This window comes from Argiope bruennichi, chromosome 3 (assembly GCF_947563725.1).
Source record: "Argiope bruennichi chromosome 3, qqArgBrue1.1, whole genome shotgun sequence".
Taxonomy (NCBI): Eukaryota; Metazoa; Arthropoda; class Arachnida; order Araneae; family Araneidae; genus Argiope; species Argiope bruennichi.
The window spans coordinates 76,832,091-76,854,246 of record NC_079153.1 but is presented as its reverse complement, the minus strand read 5'-3'; the positions used below and the strand labels follow the sequence as shown (position 1 = coordinate 76,854,246).

The 22,156-nt window shown below is 26.8% G+C and overlaps 2 protein-coding genes across 3 annotated transcripts in view; both read right to left on the bottom strand.

Moving 5' to 3' along the window:
• LOC129964054 (uncharacterized) overlaps nucleotides 1-7,322 on the bottom strand; it is a 28,313-nt gene extending 20,991 nt beyond the window's left edge. The window contains exon 1 of the mRNA XM_056078725.1: nucleotides 6,406-7,322. The gene's annotated coding sequence lies outside the window, so the exon portion shown is untranslated. The remainder of the gene's footprint in view (nucleotides 1-6,405) is intronic.
• A 131-nt stretch (nucleotides 7,323-7,453) lies between these two features.
• On the bottom strand, nucleotides 7,454-20,730 carry LOC129964055 (DNA-directed RNA polymerases I, II, and III subunit RPABC2-like). Of its 2 annotated transcripts, none has more exons than XM_056078728.1 (6): nucleotides 20,607-20,730; nucleotides 18,513-18,546; nucleotides 15,679-15,748; nucleotides 13,406-13,530; nucleotides 10,376-10,447; nucleotides 7,454-7,739 (listed from the first exon to the last, which is right to left on the bottom strand). In XM_056078728.1, the coding sequence occupies exons 2-6, from the start codon at nucleotides 18,536-18,538 to the stop codon at nucleotides 7,649-7,651; spliced, it is 384 nt and encodes a 127-aa protein (XP_055934703.1). In that variant the 5' UTR covers nucleotides 18,539-18,546; nucleotides 20,607-20,730; the 3' UTR covers nucleotides 7,454-7,648. The 2 variants fall into 2 exon arrangements, with proteins under 2 accessions (XP_055934703.1, XP_055934702.1); XM_056078727.1 differs by having other exon boundaries at nucleotides 20,539-20,675.
• Between the last annotated feature and the right edge of the window lie 1,426 nt (nucleotides 20,731-22,156).

The window sequence follows — 22,156 nt, the reverse complement described above, 5'->3', positions numbered from 1 at the left end:
ACCACCTGTAAATAACGAGTTGGCCCAACTTTGGCGCGCAACACAGCTTCAACTCGCCTTGGCATGGATGCCACAAGTCCTTGGTAGATGGCCGGAGACAGATTGTACCAAATGTTTAAGCAACGGTCACGCAAATCCGAGATATTGCGAATTGGTGGTCTTTGAACTCTGAGCTGCCGTCCCATGTCATCCCAAAGGTGTTCTATTGGATTAAGACCCAGTGAGTTAGGCGGCCAGGACATTAACTGGAATGCAGCATCATGTTCCTGGAACCACTCCAACACAATTTTAGCTTTGTGACACGGGGCGTTGTCCTGTTGGAACATTCCATTTCCAGCTGGAAAAACAGAGGCCATGTAAGGGTGCAACTGGTCCGCAATGATGTTCAGATACCATGTAGCATTCATGGTATGCTCTACCACAACCACGGGTCCCAGAGACGCCCAAGAGAACGTCCCCCAAAGCATAATACCGCCACCAAAGGCCTGTGTATGATCTACTGTACATTGAGGGAGCAACTGTTCGCCTGGAAGACGGCGTATCCTGACACGGCCATTGGCGTGATGCATGACAAACCGTGATTCATCTGACCAGGCAACTCTCTCCCACTTATCCATGGACCAGTCGCGATGTTCCCGGACCCAGCGCAGGCGCAGTTGGCGATGACGCTTGGTCAGCAAAGGCACACGAGTGGGACGTTTGCTGCGTAGCCCCATATCCAAGAGTATCCGCTGAACAGTGTGCTCCGATACTATTCTACTTGGCCCTGCATTGTATTGGGCTGTCAGCTGAGCCACTGTCTGGCTCCGGTTTTGCTTCACCATGCGAGACAGTCTCCGACGACTTTTTTCTTTGATAGCGTGTGGACGTCCAACACCATGTCGTCTACTGTTGCTTTCACCGTCATTTACCCCCTTTGCATAAGTACTAACAACTGTAGATCGCGCACAACCCACGAGTCGTGCAGTTTCGGAAATACTTGTTCCGAGCCTTCGAGCCATTACAACCTGCCCTCTATCAAAGTCGCTTAGATCCGCAGCCTTTCCCATCACACACAGAAGTAAGTGAAAGAATGATTCTTCAGACTCTCCAGCAGCAGTTAAATACCACTTCCACCTGATCACGTGCCTTGCACGTCATCCAGGCGAGTTCATTGCAAAATGTAGGGGTGGTCATAATGTTTTGGCTCTTGAGTGTGTATATATATATAATGTTGATTTCCTTAAATGAATAATTTTTAATAATTTTTGTAAAAATGTTTATAATATTTTTACAGTGTTTTCCATTGTTGAATTAATAGGTCATTCATGCACATTATTAACTCAACACTATGAGTTAATGGCATCGAAAAGCATTATTCGATGCCATTAACTCATATGCCATATTGTTAAAGGTACATTAAATGCCTTTTTCTTGAGGATACGTTATCGCTGTTAGATAATCAAGAGTAAACTTTAATATATTCCATATGTCTTGTTATTGCACACACATTAGTTATATTAATCACTTTGGTTACTTTCGGAAGCAAAGTTAAATTTTCCGGGGAACGTATTAGATTCTTATAGGAAGACTGCCTACTGCAATGGTTCTCATGACAAAACTGCTGGAAAATTTCTTTCAATTCTTTACCGATTATGGTCCCTAAAATTCAAAGCCTCTAGACCTCTTCATTCAAAAGTTTATGTTGCTGTTACTTATGGCACTTCACAAGCCGCCTGACAGATCTGTCAGCGATTTAAGCCGAGTGGGTGTCTCTTGATTTTTCAGTAGAGCCAACTAGGACCATGAGTACGACTTAGCTACTTCATGCGTCACATTCGCTTGCACAGCCCCTTTTTATAGGGAGGCACATTCACACACCTCACAGAACAACCATGCCCGAACCGGGACGCCCAGATGACGGGGAAGACTTGCTATCTCTATGCCAAGACATCAGCTTAAAAGTTTATACATTATATATATGCGTGAACGCTTTGCTCATGTTATCTTGTAAACAGAATAATTAGAGTTATTTTACTTGGATTTTACCCGACATGGAATATGTTGTTAGTAATGCATATATCTTGAACGAGTTCGTAAATGGGCCATCTAGCTCAAAGGAAGTGGAAATGGTGGTGGTGGTGGTGGGGGGGGGGGGAGTTGAAATTTTCATTTCGTTATAGTTTTCTCAATATTGAAAATAAAATTAGCCAAATTAGCACCTCATTAAGACGAACGACTTTTGTATTTAACGTTTTTTGATCACTGCAATATTTTAGAAGTTAGGGGTTGAGAAGTGATTTTTACGCCGTAATGTCAACAATTTATGTTGCCAAATAGTAACTCAGATGTAAAAGAATCTCCTTTTGTCTTCCATCATGTCGAGAGGAATTTTTTTAAATTGTAATAGCAGGTTTATACTTATTAGACCTAAAGAGTAGTAATTTATTTTCCTGAATTAAACTTCCAGACTTTGGAAGCGTAAAACTCCCAAAGATTGAAATGCCGTTTTTGATATTTGAACAGATATCAGAATTTCAAGCTCCACTCTACAGTTAATACACTATTCGTCCTTGTTTTATTTATACTTTGTGGTTATTATTAGATAATCTGAAAATGAAGGTTTAAATCAAAACATAATAGATTATTGGTGTGTATGTATGTCATGCACATAAACAGATTTCAGAAGTGGGCTGCTCTCCATACGTTAGCATCTGAAACATGAAAATTGGTTGGCTAACAACTTCTTATGCAATAGATATATTTTGGAATTTCAGTGTGAATTGCTGTTTGAAGTTAATATGACCTCTGACAGTTTATCAACATTCATTGTTTAAAACTCAAGAGGCCTAATTAAAAGCTAAGATTAAAAATGGTGGTAATTATTTAAATTAAAGGGCAGGGAGTAGTTAAACACATATAGATATCGAATGACATACGAAAATATCCGAAATATAGCGTAAACTCGGAAACGTTTTTAAAGTAACGAATAATTGAAACTTGGCGAACAGATGCTAAAAACAACTGCATTCAAGGTTTTCTTCACAGGATTGTAAATTCGGAGAAGTTATGAAAACGATTACAAGATAATTGTTTCAGATTCACTGAAATACGAACTGCGCAGACTTCACGAGATTGACTGCTATAACAGAAAGTCTGATGATATGTGTCCCACTCATTTTACCGCCCAAAGGAAGCAGTTTAAAATGATGTCGGAGTCAATAAAATCAGGAGAATTGGCTGTTCTGAATTTTCTCTAAATTGAGAATGGTAAATTGCATTTTCAGATGGATGTAAATATAACTTTATATGTGATTCTATAGTTTTTTTAATAGGGAAGGAGGGGGGGGGGGGGGCACGCAACTTGATTCTCTTAATTTTCGAAAAATCTTGTTTTTATAAAAGCGAGCTCATCTTAAATTTGATGGTGCGTTTTGATATGTTTTTGACTGCAAGAGTGAAATGCATCTTGAGGGATTTCCTTCGTTCATCTTGAATCGAAAACAAACATTATCTATTAAGAAAATCATTCATTAACTGACAAATAAGTTTTCTGAAGAACACGCCGAGAACAAAAAACCTGATTTCATTTCATTTTTATAGTCAACGTCCCATTTTAGAATTGTAGGATAAAGAAAATTGCAGGTTGCTCGATTTATTTGTTAGATTAACGTACACTTTGAAATTGTAAATTATTTTGGGGCAAAACCTCGATCAAATAACAAAGACAATATCCGAGAAGACATTGCATTCTCCAAACAGTTAATTTATATCCAATTTTTTTCCCCTCTAATCCTATGTATATGACGAATTATTTAAAGAATTGAAACCGATGGCTGATTCAAGACTATGCACCTTCCTTGGTCACTGAGTCGAAGAGAGAGACACAAGCAGATCTTTTTAAATATTATTAATTTAGTTGTCAAATGATTAAATTTGTAAAAATACAAACTTTATAAACAATAAAATCATTAGATAATAAAATTTAAATGATCAGGTTTTTATATGTTATCTTAAAATCACTTATTATTACAGTATTTATAAATATCAAGTGTATACTTAAATACTATTGCGCACAACATGGATGCCACGGATTAGTGCACCATGATAAATAAATAAAAGTGTATACGTTTTAACAAAATTACTAAATATAAAATTAGCCTAAAATAATTCACTAGCATATTGATTAAATTGAAAGTTCATTAAAATAGGGTTACTATTTTAATGATTTGGACATGAAATAAATATATTGATAAGATGTTGTGTACTAAATGTTGTTCGCGAAACTTTTATACAGTGATAAAATTACGTTTTCGTCATTATATAACCTACTGCAACGAAATTTGGACTTCTGATACATTCAACCCATAGGCGATTTCAACATCAAACTGCTTTTCAGAATAAGCCATAATAATGCAACGAAACATCGCCCCTTAAAATATTGGCCTGCATTCGCCATTTTGTCACCAATTTAAGTTTCATGTTCTTAGTGAACGAATTATTATCGGGAACAAGAAATGGCGGCAAAATGTTTCCTACTTTCTAATATTCTTTTTGCAATAAAAAAAAAAACTTTGCTTTGCCCAAATTTTCTTTGGTTTTCTTTCAAGCAATAAAAAAATACAACTGACAATAATTTTCCTCACTTCAGCATCTTTGTCTTTTTTCCTTAAAACGATAATCGTAGCTTCTCAAAATTTTCCGATTGCGAGATAAGCGCTTATTCTAAGTTCGTCATCTTTAATAAGTAGAAATTGATGAATATATTAAAGAAAAAAATAATTTTAAATAAACGCTTTTATTAATATATTTGAATAATTTATGAAAATTCAAAAGATCGAAATAAAAATAGTAAAGGCATGACAGTTAAAAAAAGAACACCACCTCCAAATAAATTGGAATCATAAACACCTTTATAAGGAATTTTAATTATTATATAATGAAATCTGTTCCTAATTTTGTTTCTTATAGTATTCGATATGGCATTATAGTTTTCAATTATTACTTTTTATTAACATTGATTTTAATTTTTTAAAAATCCTTTTTAATGCATTGATAAGAATGTTCTTTTAAAGTTTTGTAAATTTATATGTATTCTGTTTTTTTTTCTTGTGCAATCAAGGAGGAGGAGGAGGAATAATCATATTTTTTCCAATGCTCATTGCACATTTAAATAAAAAGTACCACACTGAAAGGAGATACTTTCTTCTAAAACTTCACAAGACAAAATTTCCTAGAGGGCTTCGACAAAGTGAATTATTCACAAATTTCAGAATTTCCACTCTCGCAAATAAATGGAGCATGACAAAATTAGGTCACACATAAATTCTGATTTGACTACCATTTTTGCATTAAGGAATACTTTTTTTTTTACAAGGAAAGAGTTCATCAGCATACTGAGTAAGGAAAGGTATTTTTTCTGTAGCAATTATCAGCAGATTTATAAATTTGACTTGAGATTGCGAGACTTTAAAAAGCACAAAAAACAATATTTCTTACTATGAATTAACTGTTAATGCTCAAATTAAAGTTAATAAAAAAAAAAATTAAATTTCATTGTAAAAAAATAATGGAATGTTGTGAAACTCGTTTTGAATTCTACTCAATTCAGTCTCAGAATTTGAAATAAATAGATTTTAGTTAAAAGAAAAATATTTGAATAAAAGAATAATTAGTTCAAAGAAATTTTACAATAAAATTAATCAGTCTACCAGATTTTTATTTTCAGTTTATGGAATTTCAGCAGATTTTTAAATTTTGCCTTTAAATAATATAAATGATCCATTATTTTTAGAATGTCACTCTGCTTTAATTGTTTTATTAAAAAGGAATGCAATAAGAGAAATAAAATGTTTGTGAATTATGCAAATGAGAATTTATTGTTATATAAAAGAAAAGGATTTGTAAATAATGTTCATCCCTAAAAAAGCACTAAGTATAGGATAAATTTTGTTTCACAAAGCAAAATATTAGAATTTTTTTAAAAAAAATTTTAATGCTCAGTGTTTTTAAGAGTAATTTCTCTTTGAATGCACTTTTGTAGCTTATTTTATTGTAATTTCATCATAGAAAACTACAATAAAAAACAATAATGAAAATACAATAAAATTGCAAAAATCTATTAATTATTTAGAAGATGCAAATTGTGAATTTATCATATTTCTAATGCTACATATTGAAAGAATAAGTTGAAATCTTACAACCATTCCCTGGTGTTTTTTGTTTTTTTTCTCCCCTAGAAAGTAATTTTAGCATTTTATTAATTCAGATTTTAAATCAAATTCAACGAAGTTTTCTTTATCTCAATTATAAAAGAGATACGAGATTTGCAACAATACTTTTCATTGCCAAAAATGAAGTTAAATTTAATTTTATCAACTTATTTTATATTTTTTTCTTTATTAAAAGTATAGTTTAAAAGTTTACCTTCTTTCTTACATTAGCTACATCTTTCTGCCAGATTTCTTCTCCCTGCAGATGGAAGATATTCACTTTTAAAAATATGTATTTCTAAAAGAACACATAGTTTCTAAAAAAATATAAAAAAATTCATTGAATGAAGTAAATTTTATTTCATTTGATATGTATTTTTTTAAATTCTAATTACAGGCTTTTAGTTCCATTTTAATTTTGCAGATTTCTTTTTGTTTCTTTAAGACATTATAAACAAGAAATTATATTTAAGAAAATTACATTCAACAATGTTTAATATTTTAAAAAATTCTTATGTTTAGTTCTTGTACAAGTTTTTTTGCGAAAAAATAACCTCATGGGCAGAATTGCTGAAATTACATCAGATTATTTTGTTTCCTCCCCAAACATCATATTTCTTTTATTCAAAATATATGATGACATAAATCTTCACAACTTTCTCAACTTTTTAATACTTTAGCTGTTAAATTTTACCATGAACTGATATTTAACTCAGAAATAATAAAAATGTTTTCATTTTAAAAATATGATTTGAAATAAATACAACCCCTCTCTGAAATTTCAATTTTCATTAAATTGATACATTTTAGTCATTTAAAATAAAAGAGAAACATTTAACAGATATACGGTTTCTGTATCAATAACCTAATAAAATGGATAGCCAATACTGCAGGCAAATAAATATATTCAAGCTAATACACTCAATGATTTTCAGTAATATCATAAATAAATACAAGGATTACATTAATTAAATTAGTCATTGAATTAAATTTTTATTTTAAAGAAACTTTCCTACTGGGTATTTCTCTACATTTAAAAAAATATTAATGTTTTATATCTAAAATCAAATAATTATAAAAGATCTACAGTTCACCCATCTAAAAAAATTATAAAAACAGCTTAGACATAGCACAATATATATATCTGAACCTTTGCACATTTGCTTTCACATTATAGGAGAAACTATCAACAGAAATGGATTGTTCAATAGCTTTTTCAAAGGAATGTTTAAGCATATTCTTCCAAGATATGAAAGTGAAAAGACAAAAATTCAACCGCTTTTATTGAAAAATATCACAAACCTTTATGAAATATAAATAGAACAGACAGTTGCATAACAATTCCCTTAACTTTATATAAATAATAAATATTAGGAAATCTACACCTATAATACCCTGATATACCAAAATATTTCATAATTCATCATTTCGATAAAAATTACAATAACAATATAGTATTATTCAGTGATAATCAGCTCATCAACACCCCAATCTTCATAACTGCGATCAGGCAAATATCTTCTGATTATTATTGGTATCTTACGTGCTCTGAAAAATAATAAAAAAAATACTAGTTTTTTAATAAAAATGTAGTATGCATAGTTATTAAATTGTAATTTTGCTATTATGATACTAAAACATGAATTAATCTTTAGAAATATAAGATTTGTATATTGCCTTAGAGTTTGAGACAAATTAGAAATAATTATTGCTATCTTCTTACTGGTTGGAATATGAACAGCAGAAAAGACAGAATTGTATGCTTTGCATTATTCACACAGTTCAAAGTGGGTACATCATTAAACCTATTTTTGAAAACTAATTTTTAAAAACACTTATTATACTAAAAAGTAAAAATTTTAATCATCTTCAATATTTTTTTTATAAATCAATAGCATATAATAGTGTTAAATCTTTAAATTTTATTTCTTCCTTCAAATGTGGTATATTATGGAACCACTTACATGGATTCAAATTAAACTAATCTATTAAATAAAATTTTAAGTCCAGATAATAATATATTGTATTACTATAGATAATACACATTTGTCTGGAGTTTGCCCAAAATTTCAAAACTCTAGCACATCACAAAACAAATGAAATATATATAAAAACTCAATTTTCAAAGCATAAAATAAATTAAATTTACTTTTAAAAAAAATAGACACAAACTATTAATGGTAATGTCTCTGAATAAAGCTGAAAAATAACCAAAATTTTTTTTTAAACATGCAATATATATAGATAAAATTCAAGAGAAAAAATTTCAAGGAGAGCAAAAAATTTGGGGCAAAATGTCTATGCTCTTAGTCTTAAATTTAAAACAGCTGTATATAAAAATCGTACAAGAAGAGTTAAAGTGGAATACATTTTGTTGAAGTATGATCAAAGGGTATAAATTGTTAACAATATAGCAAGTGATGTCAACAGAATTTGGAATTTGAAAGATACTCTAAATGTACTGAAGCCTCTCAATCATGAATTTAATTATACCTAATGCAAATGTTGATAATCTTTTTAACATTGATCATAAATGGGAATATTTATATAAAACTTTGGTGCTTACTTTGAAAATATGCTACTTCAACAAATCACAGTGAGCTTAACTGTTTGTAACATAGTGAACTTAGTTATTTGATAAATGTTTCAATAACGATTCATACTTTAGTATAGTAGAAAATTTATGCTGAATTGTAAATCTTTTTAATCTGCATTTTTTAGTCAATGAATTAGAATATCAATTTCCAAAGAGTTTATCATTCATATTGTGGTGGTAATTAATACAATTAAAATTTCACAATCAAAATAATTAGGTTCATAATCATTCATATTTGAGAATAAAGTCTCATTATTTATGGAGATTTTAATAGTCAATTTTGCTCAGAAATTAGTTACTTTCTATAAGTGTGGAATTTATCTATTTAAGAATCTATGAAGAATGCAAAACTTTTGTTGAATATTAGCAGAAGAGCATGAATGTCTTAAATAAAATGGAAGGGAATGAACTTTTAGTTTATTGTTTTGGTAATAATATATAATTTAACAAAGCGCATTATTTTTCAGATTTGAAGAGTGAAAAAGAGTTTATTAAAATTTTAGGTCATCTATGTTCATATTTTGGATATATTTCAAAATTTTCTAACACCAGAGAAATATTTTTCTTGTCTAAATTTCATATTAATGTTATTCACATTACGATAGTTCAAACTTAATTCTTTTACAGATGCAGATTTCAATTACTTGAAATTAAAAATAAATTTTCAAAAATGATTGCTAATATTTGCGGAATTTAATTATGAAAATTGCAACTGCCATGTGATGCACAAAATTAAAATGCCGTGCTTCTCAAAAAAGCACTCGAGTGTCTGTTCCAATGTAATACTAAAAATAATATACACCACTCAAGTATAAAAATTAATGAAACTTTTCATTCATAAATTATATAATATTAATATATAAATATAAATATTTAAAAATAACAAATCAACATTGGATAAATTTAATAAAGGAATTCTCAGATAATTAAGAAAAAAAGTTCTGTTCTTCAAATTATACAGCACTTTGCTTTATGCAAGGTTATAGGTAAATACAGCTACAAAGAAAGACAATGCCAGTGACATTTTATAATTATTCATTAACTGAATCAGTAAATAATTTAGTAAGAGTATTTTTCTAAAATTCAAATTTTTGGCAAAATACTGTGTACACTTATGGATACAATACTAATATTTCTTCATGAAATAACAAATAATTTTAAAATTCTAAAATGACATGCCACTGTTATTTTTTCAGTTAAACATATATTAATCAAGCTAAAATAGATTACTTTTTCAGACTAAAAATGTGGAAAATCTGAAAGCATTTCAATTTATATAAAAATTATTTATAACTTAAACAGAAATTTTATTAATTATGATATAGATTTAGAACCTTCACTTAATTATAAAGCTTAATGAGGTAACTTTGACAGACAGTAAAATTATAATTAAGAAATATATTGTTAAATAGTTTGTTGAAATTACACTCATTTTTTATTATTTTTTAAATCTTTACATTGATAAAAGGAAAAAGGATCAATGGCAAAGCTATTTTAACTATAAAATAAATCACTGAATGATTAGAATGTCAATTATTAAGGGAACTGTAGTATAATATACTATACACAATAGAAACAATTTACTTACTTTAGCTCTTTCATGGCTATTTGCAAAGGATCCGTTTCACCTTCAAGTTCTACCATAACAGGAGCATTCATTCTGTATAGAGAAAGAAATAAAAATTTAATATATTAAGCATTTTTTTAATTTTATAAAAAAATGTTCTGTCAACTTATTTAACTAAAAAATGTTATTAATCAAAACATTCAATTGTTTCTACGATAATTTTAATTTAAAAAGGTTCTTACCAAGCTTCATAAAATTCCTTCAACAAAGGAAATGTAAGAAATTCTTATGCAATACATAAAATTAACAGTTGATTCTAGAAGAAATCAAAATTAATTATATGACTAATAATAAAGGAAATAGTCGCAATAACTATCTATAAGAAATTTTTGCAAAAATCGAATAATCTAAGCTTACAAATTAAAAATAATGCTAATGTAATTTTGCTTTAACAAAAAAGTGCATATATAACACTTGCGCATCTAATGCGAAATTGATTTTAAAAGAAAATAAGTAATAGCAACATATCAATGAATGTAAACAGTTATTTTTATGTTAAATTATTAAGATAAAAGATACACTGATTTAAAAATTATACCAAGATAACAGAATTTTAACATAGCTAATATTGCAGAAAGAATGCTTTCTTCAGTAATATTTTTTTAAAGTTAAATATTCATTAAAATGTAATATCATAAAATAATTTCATAATTCAAATAAAATTGAAGTGCCGTACAGAATGTATATATTGTAGCACTTCTAGTACCAAATATATTAATTTGGAACAGGGTTTTTTTTTTTTTTTTTTTTTAATCTTCTCATAGCTATTCTGCATCCAGTCATAACTAATAACAAATTGCAGTTGGATATTTTAGAAAACAGCAATGCTGCAAAAAAATATTTCTCCAGAGGATTTAAATGAAATATAATTTTAAAAGCAATGATTTTAACTATAAATAGTTCAAAATCATTAATTACAATTACCTAAATTGTAATTAAAAAATATAAATATATTTTCTTTAATAATAGGCTTCTAATAAAAAGAAATATATTAAAATAATATAATTTTATAAATGTATATGAAATTAAAACTAAATTTTAAAAAATATGAAAGCAAAAACAAAAGTATACGAGAGTAAAGGTAGGAAGTGGTCAAAAGAGTTATTCAAATACCAATCTAAAGCTGAAAAAAATTATTAGCTCAGTAGCTATTAAGTTTCAAGGAGAGGGATTCCCCCATCTCCTGTGTATCCCTTTGCTAAGTACAGTGAACAAATTTTGAAGTCTTCAATGCTATTTGACTTGCAGTCTTACCGTGCATTTTACTTACTTATTGATAATTTTTTTCTTATTCTTCCTTTTACTTATTAATATTTTTGTTTCTACTAACCAAGTTCCAGTGCAAAAAATTTTACAAACATGATTAAAAAGGAAAATGCAAGTTCTTAAAACAATGTCAGGAAATGTTACAGAATTACAATCCAAATGGACAATTGCCTGCTGCCTGCCACCAATAATAATTATTAAAGCTCTTAAACAAGTACATACTTCATTTTGATTATTTGGATGAATTATATGTGTGTATGTGTGTGTGTTATTTTTAATATAATTAATTGGTCCATATAAATGTTTGTTTAATATTAATAAAAATCAATAAAACTGATTTTATATAATATCCAAAACTTAAAAATAATAAGACTATCAGATATGAATTGCATTTATTATCATATTAATAACAATAAAAATCTATATAATGAAAAGAAACATACATAAAAATAGATAAATCAAAGGAGGAAATGCTGACTACTTATGCAGCCTGAGACATGCAAATGACACTTATTTCAGACAAACCAATTTACTTCTTAAAACAGATTTATCATATATATATCAATTAAGCATCTTTAGGTTTGCCTTTAATTACAATTTACACATATAAATTTTCAGTTTGATTGGTTCTGTAATGAACTTAACTAATATTTAATGATTTTCTGAATTTTATTTGCAGAACCATACTGCTTAACACATTGACAGCCATATTTAGTTTGATTATTAGATATAGATATTTTCAAATATATTGTTTTATCCAAAAGCAAACATGTAATCAATAAGTCATCAAAATTCCAGTGAGGGATCATTAGGAAAAAGCACAGCTAACCACCTCAACTAATGCATTAAACAAATTTATCATTATAGAAGTATTAATTTCCCTACAGGAAATTACAGTAAGCTCCAACAATTACTGTCATATTTACATTTGTCTCCTATAATATATCTTTATGTATAAACCAATACATTTTATAATATTTTTAATTTGATTTGATATACAAGTTATAATGATGTTTTTAATATTATGATGAAATGCAAATTAATTTCAATGTTTCAGTAATCCATTCAATCATATGCCTTTAACAAAGTAAAAATTACAAACATGTATCACAGAATGTGAACAGAATAAATACAGATGAATTTGTTAAAGAAAGATCATTTTATTAAGTATTATCTTTATGAAATTGAATTTTTACAATAAAACACTTATTTCAAAATAATTCACTCAAAAATTAAGGATATACTAATGAGCAAATGCATTTTACATTATATACTGAAAGGGGGTAGGGAGATTTTATGTCATTTATGTATTTGATTATCAGCTTTCTAAAAAATATGTATTAGAAATTTGTATAAAATGTACAGTAAATATATATTTAAATATGAATATTACATCTATTTCAATTACTAAAATAAAATTTTATTTTATTGCCTATTTTTTTTAAAAAAAATTACTTAACTGAAGTCAGTAATTTCAGAAATATATAAGGAAAATGTCACAAATAAGAATATATTAGGAGTTAATATACTATAAACCAGCAATGGCAGTTTAGAGAAATTTAAATTAAGAAAATAGTACTAAATATATTTAATTTCTAGTATTTTTTATTTGAGTAAGTATGTTATGCAATAATGTTTAAATAAATAATTACCTATTTAAAAATTGATCGCTAAATTTTAAAATTAATGTATCTGGTTATTAAAAATAATAAATCTCATTCTTACGCTATTTGCAATGCTCGCGTTCCCAGCACTCGAGCTCTCTCATATTTTGTCAATATTGCTGTAGTGATACGCTTTTGATTCATCTGTGGTTGCTCAGATGATGGAAGCACTTCAAAGTTTTCTTCCTAAAAAGATATTTATAATTATAAAATTGAAACCAAAAAATGCTTATAGTATCAATTACCCTTAACTATACAATTTAAACAATGAGATAACCTCTTAAATTTCAATATCTGCAGCAAACTTCTTCATACTTTATCTTCATTTCTTTTATCAAGGACAATATTTGTATAATTTTTAGTATTCTTAGTACATTACAGTACTATTATATCAAAATATACAAGATGTCTTCATTTTTATTTCTTAATAATCACCAAATAATTGCACTGATTAATTTTCTTTAAGAGATAATTTGAACATCATGGAAAAATCATCATGTTTTTTTTTCTAGTCGAGTGGAATTAAAAAGCAGGTTTACTATTAGGGCCATAGAAATACAAGTGAATTAATATAAAATCATTAATAAAATGGTGCAACAGATGCCCCAGACTTTAGAAACTACCATCTGATTATAAATTGATAAAATCTTGGATATAAAAATTGCTAGTTATAGTTAAAAAAAAACTTTAACTCTATTCATAGAAATTTTACATGTAATTGACAATGATAATGCGAGTCTTAAAAAAGAAGTCTGATTTTGTGCATCTCAATAAAATGTGATGCTTTTAAGTATATTAATGATAAAAACATAAGAATCCTGGATATCCTGTATTTTAATGCAGCCATCATATCTTAATAAGTAGGATTTGTTAGTCAAATTTGATATCCGAGATATTCTTAAATATGTTTTTTTTTCACATAAAGAAAAGAAGTTATGGGAATAATATCATCTGAGATTGGAGAAATTTTCAATATAATGAAATATCTATAAATTTCCTGAATAATAATATTATATAATATTATGAATAATATATGAAAGAAAAGGAAGCTTCTGAAATATTCTTTTGCATCTGATTTTCGACATACAGAGTTATTGTACCACACCTTTGCATGAAACTAAAAAAAGATAAAATGAATAATGAAAATAAAAGAATCCAGAATTTATTTTCCTTAACGAAATTTGTTACACAAACCTAACAGGACAGGAACAGGTATTGATATATAAACACCGAAACTTCAATTACTAAATATATTTTGATGTAAATTAAATCCAGTAGTAGTTATTTAATAATACATAATTAAAATGCAATATCAAGCATATTATTTCAAACAGAATGTCCTGTAAATAGTTACCAATATTAAACATTTTCATAAAGATTACACAATATTTTAAATTTCATCTGCTAGAACTTACATTCTTACCAAACATTTTAAGCCAGTACTCTTACGATATAATTTCATATTAGTAGAATGGCAATGTCAGCAGCAACTATTTAATATGAGGGGAAAAAAATTGCTCTAAAATTTTTTCAGGTGCCGACTTTTTTATTATAATACTATACAGTGCATATCTGTCATCAAAGTGAAACAGCTTCTTTTTTCATCATATTTTTGGCATAGCATTAGACTTTAAAAAATGAATGATTACTTCAATGTGTTAGTGAAGCTACAAAATTCCACCGTGCCCAAGTAAATGGATGATTTTAAGTAATTAATATTTTTCTTTCAAAAAAAATATGGCAAATGCTTTTTATAGAAGCCAAAAGCAATGCATGCTTTGTTACAATTCTCCATTACAAAAGCAAATGCAAGCATTTGCAGAAATACTTCATTTCAGTTTTTTTTAAGCAAATATTTTAAAAAAATATGCCAAATGATACAGTTATAAATAAAAGGGGTCTTTTTTTTTTCAAGCACTTAGAAATATTTGACTTTACACAAACATTACATATTTATTTTATTAAAAGGTTTATACTTTCTTTCATAAGGTTAATAAACTCTTTCTAAGAATTTATTAGAAATGTTGGCAGTTCTTTAGTCTTTTTTTAAATTTTAGTTATTTAAAAGAACATTTCACAAATATCAGAAAGTGGAATCCTATGATCTTAAAAGAAATTCTCAAATGCATCTAACAATTATTTGCTATATTTAAATACAGTAGTTGTGTACAAAAAAACTTGTTTAAAAAAAGAGAAAAAGAACTAATAAAGCTACAAGTAATATTATCATGATTAGTTACATAGTTATAAAACAATTTCAAAATTTGTAAACAATGATTTAATATAAATTTAATTCACAAATTTATAAGAAAAATGTTATTTCATCATATTTACTTCATTTTGTTCAATCTCATCTAAGTTTTCATCTTCAGGTTCTCCATCATCATAATCATCTCCAACAGGGCTAGAAAAATGCAATAAATTATAAGACTTAAAGGTCAAAATACAAATATATTAAAAATTCAATTTACAATAAAAAAATGTGAATAATTTAAATGAAATAAATTATGGTTATGAACTCATTGAATCTATGATCACAAAATTTAATAGAATACGTGTCACAGACATAAATTTTCAGTTTATAAGATTCATAGGAATAAACTGGGTAAAGGGAAATTTCATAATCCCATTTCTAAAAAAAAAAAATTGTATGTAACATCAATTATGAGGTCTAAAGTTTTTTATGCAGTTCTTTAGCCTTATTAAACATATTTAGCAAAACACACATTAATAATGATAAACCAGCTTTTAAATTTTATTTAAAAGACAGTTAACAAAAGTTTCATTTGTTTACAATCAAATAAACTGAACCATAAAGTTTCGAATTTCATTACTTTAAAGCAATTAATAGCTGCTTGGAGAAAACATAGCATTAATTGATTGATGTTCTTTGAGGAAATTGTATAAAATTATATTCAAAATATTAAAGTTTAGTCAGTTTTGTATTGAAAGTCAGTGGAGAAAAGAAAGCTATTGTACACCATTTAAAATGGAGACCCTGCACATTTAAATAAAAGTAAATTTAATTAGAAATAATCATTTAGAAAATTTTAACAAAATCTTGCTGCATTATATATGCTAACAAGTTCTGAAGAGTCTAAAAGAATGCAGTGCTGCAAAAATATTTATGATCTTTATGCCCGTTCACTTCAAATTACAACTCAGTTTAAAAAACAAAGGTTTATGGAAAGAAAAATTTCAATACTTATTATAATTCAAAATAAGTATTTAAATCAAGTATTTATAAAAGCAAGGATAAAAATCACTAAAATAGAATATGAAACTTGTAATCAGCAAGAGCAAATGATGGTTAAGATTTATATTGGTACTTGTATATTAACCACATGTCTTTATTGAACACTGTCATATTTCAATTAAGAAAAAACTTACAGGAATGCAATGCTTGCCAATTTTTTTTAAAATTAATACATTGGTTTGTAACTAATACACAAATATTATATTCATTCATATAATTTATTGTATCAAAAGAAATTTTAGTAATATTAGATGCTAATACTTCAACAGTTATGTATTGGAACTTAAAAATTTCATTTCAAATTCAAGACAGATTTCATGGAGAATTTTTAATGATAATAAAGATGAAAGTTTAATTAGTTATACATTTCATTCTATATATATAAAAAAAAAGCATTTGAATGGCAAAAACTAAAAATAACTTCAAAAATCAAACTATGATAAAGCTCAACTTTGTACATGAATATCAGCTTAATTTTTCCATTAAGGGTGTATTTTAAAACTTTCTTGCTATTCTATTACTAAGACCATATTTTAAAATTATAACTGTTAAGAAATATCAATCATTAACTCTTTAGCATACAAATCCATTTTGTTAAACATAGGGTAATTTTGACTACAAATTATCAGACAATTCCTTCTTTTATTGGATATTTGGATAAAAATAATATATGGTTAGAGTAAATGAATATTTTTTCATGCAATTATGTTACATTTAAGACACAAAAACAAATTTTAATTTAAAAAGTCAAAATTGAGCTTAGCCCTTTTTTCTCATACTTCTATATTCAATTCTTTTTCCCATTTCATTCATATAAAACTTATTAATTTCAAAATAATTTAAGAAAAACATATTGAAAAAATAAGAAAAATCTATACTTTACATATAGTTTACATTTGAAATTTTTTGGACAAAGAAGTTTAAACATACAATAAATTATCTTCCATTTTTATTTACATACTCAAAAACCATTTTTATCATTCTTCATTCAGAATAAAATGAATTTTTAACATTAAGTTCAAGACTATTAATTCACATTATAAAAAAAAAATGCATTTTATTAAAGATCTGCAACATTTTTCATAAGCAGTAAAAGAGATTTCTTAGAGTAATCAGAATTTGTATTTTCTTAAGATTTTGAGTCATAATTTTCACTATCAGTAGGCATATTTGTAAGTAAATTGTTGAATCTCAGCTGCTCATGTTCATATGCTATCAAAGGCAAAACATTAAAAGAACCTGAAACCTAAGATATGCAGGAGTAAATTTGACCTTGGCCTTCTAATAAAAAGTAAGATGCATTGCTTCATTGATTTTTAGTATTCTAATCTTCTAGTTCCCCATGAAGGTATAGGAAGTAACAGGTATAAACTTTTATAAATTTCTAGAATTTCTAAATAACAGAGAAAGGTAAAAAAGACCCTGAGGATGTGCAGACAGATTAAGAAGTACAACATGATAAACTTTTAACATAGAATATTCATTTCTACTTTTTTTTTTTTTTAAATTCCAGTTCGTTTTCTCAAATATCCCAATTAAGAAAATGAACGATTTGGAACAATAAAAAATATCTTTTAAATGGAACATAACTGATTACCCACAATTCACAAGTGAAAATAAATTTTAGGCAGAATATATTTAAATATAATGTGTGGAAAATTTAAATGGCTATATTAAAAAAAAACAATATAAAAGAAATAAAATTTTAACTGTAAACATGTTTACACTACTTTTCAAAAGGCATTTTGATTAAATCAAAAATATATCTGAATAGTAAATTTCAAATAACAAGTTTACATTATATATATATTATATACACATGTGCGTGTTTTGATAGACACTTAAAACATATACAAGTATAATAAACAAGTTTAAATTTATTAAAAAAGAAAAAAATTACTGCAAAACTTACTCATCAGGTTCATAATCATCAGCCATAGTTCAAGCTATAGAAGGAAAAAATAAATTAGAGAAACATGAAAAACAAAAAGAGTAATGTAAACATAATATTTTAAAATCATGTTTCAGGCAACAATAGTTTCCATTGGATTCATTTGTATTACTTAATTCTATATTGTAATATACAAAAATGTTATTTTTTCGTATATAAATTTAATTTTTATGAAATCTGTTTTTAAATCATTTATGCAAAATTAAAATTCTATCCTCAAACAAAAATAATAATCATTTCTTAATTTTACTTTCGATTACACTTTATTTTAAATTATTTATATATTTTAAATATAGAAAAATAATAACTTATAATAATAATATAAGAAGTAGAATTTATATACAAAAGGATGTGTTTCTTATTGTACAAAATTCTTGTAGTTATCATAATATTTCCTGATTATTTTGCAAGTTCTACTTTAATATTCATAGATAAATTTTTTATTCAAAAGAAAAAGTACAAAAACAAAGTTAAAAACTAAATTTCAGTAAGAAATAAAAAATCTCTCCATGAATTTAAATAATAATTTTCAATTTAATGACCTTTTACAGAATAAAAATATGTTTAATTTAATAATTGATAAATTTTCTATACTTAATATATAAATAAAAATGAGATAATGCAAAATATACAGCACAGCTGTCCAAGTTAAAATTTTATAATTATGTTTTTATTTCACAAAAGAATTAAGATAAAAAATCATGCAGGTTAATTAGCAACAATCCAATGATATATCAAAGAAAGACTCCAGAAAATATCATCAAATTAACAAAAACTTGAAATAAAATTGCATTTTTTTTTTTTTTTTTTTTTTTGCTTTAAAAGTTTCTGAAAATTAGTTATTTTCATACTCAAAAATCAGAATGATGACCATTTCAAATTCTATATAAAATACTCAAACTTCGAAAAATTTCAGATTAAATAAATTTTATATCTGATAAGAAAATAACTTTTTATAAAATATGAAGAAAAGAGAACAGTATTTGTCAGAAAACCTCTAACTTAATATTTTAAATAATATTGAATTTCAAAACTAATTAGGTAATATTAATACAGCTATAGAATGTATTTTGGAAATTTTTATTTTAAATTACTTCATATTTTTAAGAAATCAATAAAAATTATTTTCATATTTGCCAATCTTTAGAACTCAAGCATATATTAATGAATTTATTTTTTTACAAATATACAATTTAAATATTTTTCTACTTCTAAAAAAAATATGTAAAAAAACAAAACTTTATAAGAACTCAATGGGAAAAAATTGTAAGATTTAAGAAGTAAGAAAGAAAATGAGCATATTACAATTCTTTAAATATATATGAATAGGTACAGAAGACGTTTGTTTTTCCTACAACATTACTTTTCACTTCCATCAAAAATTCCATTTCATAAAAAAAAATATCATTTAGTAACTTAAACAATAAAATCGCAGACTTAGCTTTACATTCATTTTTAGTAGTTAGAAAAAGTTATTGAAAAAAAAATGATTTTAAGGACACAAGATGTTCCAAACTATATAATCCTCAAAGAAAAAGAGGGGGGAAAAAAAAAAAAAAAGATGAGACATTTTGGAAAACTACTAAAAATTATATTTGCATTTCACAAGTTTTCAAATTCCTTTTAATCAACATACAATTTTATTCATTAATCCAATTTATGAAACGGCAATGCATAACATTCCAAAATATGAATATTTAAGTATAAAAGTTCAGAAAGCCAGAGAGAGAGAGACAGAAAATTGTAATTTCTTATATTTTTACATATTTTTTAGCAGAACACATTACTGAACGTTTTGGCAAAAATATAAAACAAACAACAATGAATTGGGTTCCATTAAAGTATTAAAACTTAAGATTTGAAGCAACTTCGTTTGAATTCGAATTCCAATAAACATACTGAAAAACATTTTACAACTGCAATACGAGTTGAAAATATACAACGTTTTATATTTAAGCACAATAGAAAGTAAAAGGATATCAGGTACCTCTTTCCCTTTCAAGTATTTCCCGATAATTAAATTATGAAATTAAATATGATTATAAAGCAACTTGCCTCCAGCAATCGACTACAGACGGCCAATGACCTACTACATGTGCTTGCTTGGAAATTTGTGGTGATGCAACAGATGTTGCAGTTGCCAGTTTGCGAGTCCGCAAAATAGGATAAACACTTTTCGAAATTCCTTTCGGGGTAGGGATGACGAATATTTTACAAGCGGTTATTAAGTAACCAATACCAAAAAGTCACAAATACCAGTGATCAATACTTTTCAAAGAGGGGTATGATTAGTAGGGAAGACGAATATTTTCAGAGCGGTTATTACGTAACCAATATCAAAAAGTCACAAATACAAGTGATCAATACTTTTCAAAGAGGGGTGTGATTCAAATCCTTCATACGATCTCACTGATGATATTTCGATTACAAGTTTTGGATCACGATAGAAACTAACAATCGATACGATATCACTGACATTTGCCGGAGCGGTGACGATACGATCTGTCCAATGGAAGCTCTAGAAAGAAATCTGTGATTGGATTGAAAAGTGAACGGACCGGTTATTGGAATTATCGTATCGTATCATTGAATTGCATATCACTGAAATTTATCGCAGCGGTGATTTCACCGGAAAGTGCGAGGCTTCACTGGAAAGTGCGAAGTCACCGATATTCGTATTTGATGATGCACTATTCCATACAGATCATTTTTTACTGCTCGTGACATGATTGACTTTGATTACATGTACTCTGTTTACTGCTGGCGCCATCTATTGGTAGAATATAGGACTAAAATAAACATTTTAAAGAAATTACATATATTTTTAACTCACCTTTTCCAGAAAATGGTTCACTCTAATAAATAAATTAAATAAATAGTTTTGAGAAAGAAAAATAAAATTTAAGAAGTAAGCTGAAACAGATAAATTAATTCAATCACACGTTAATTAAATTAGTAAATTAAGTATTAATTACAATTAATAAATTTTATATTTAATATTAAGTAATAATTTTTAATTAATAATATGATTGAAATAACAGATATTTGAAACGCATATTTAAAAATAACAATAGCAATATTATTTGTTATTTTTAAATATTTGTTCCAAATATCTGTTATTTCAATCATATTATGAATTTAAAATTATTATTTAATATTAAATATAAAATTTATTAATTGTAATTAATACTTAATTTACTAATTTAAGTAACGTGTGATTGAATTAATTTATCTATTTCAGCTTACTTCTTAAATTTCATTTTCAAAACTATTTATTTAATTTTTGTATTGGAGTAAACCATTTTCTGAAAGATTTGAATGAAATATAAATGTCATTTCTTCAAATTGTTTACTTTAGTTCTATATTCTACCAATAGATGGCGCCAGCAGTAAATGGAATATATGCAAAGTCAAATCACAAGCAATTAAGAACGATTTGTATGGAACAGTGCATCAACAAATACGAATATCAGTAAGACCGGTTACTCTCATGAAATGGAGCGGCGACTTCACACTTTCCAGTGAAGTCACGGCTCCGATAAATTTCAGTGATATGCAATTCAGTGATACGATGATTCCAATAACCGGTCCGTTCACTTTTCAAT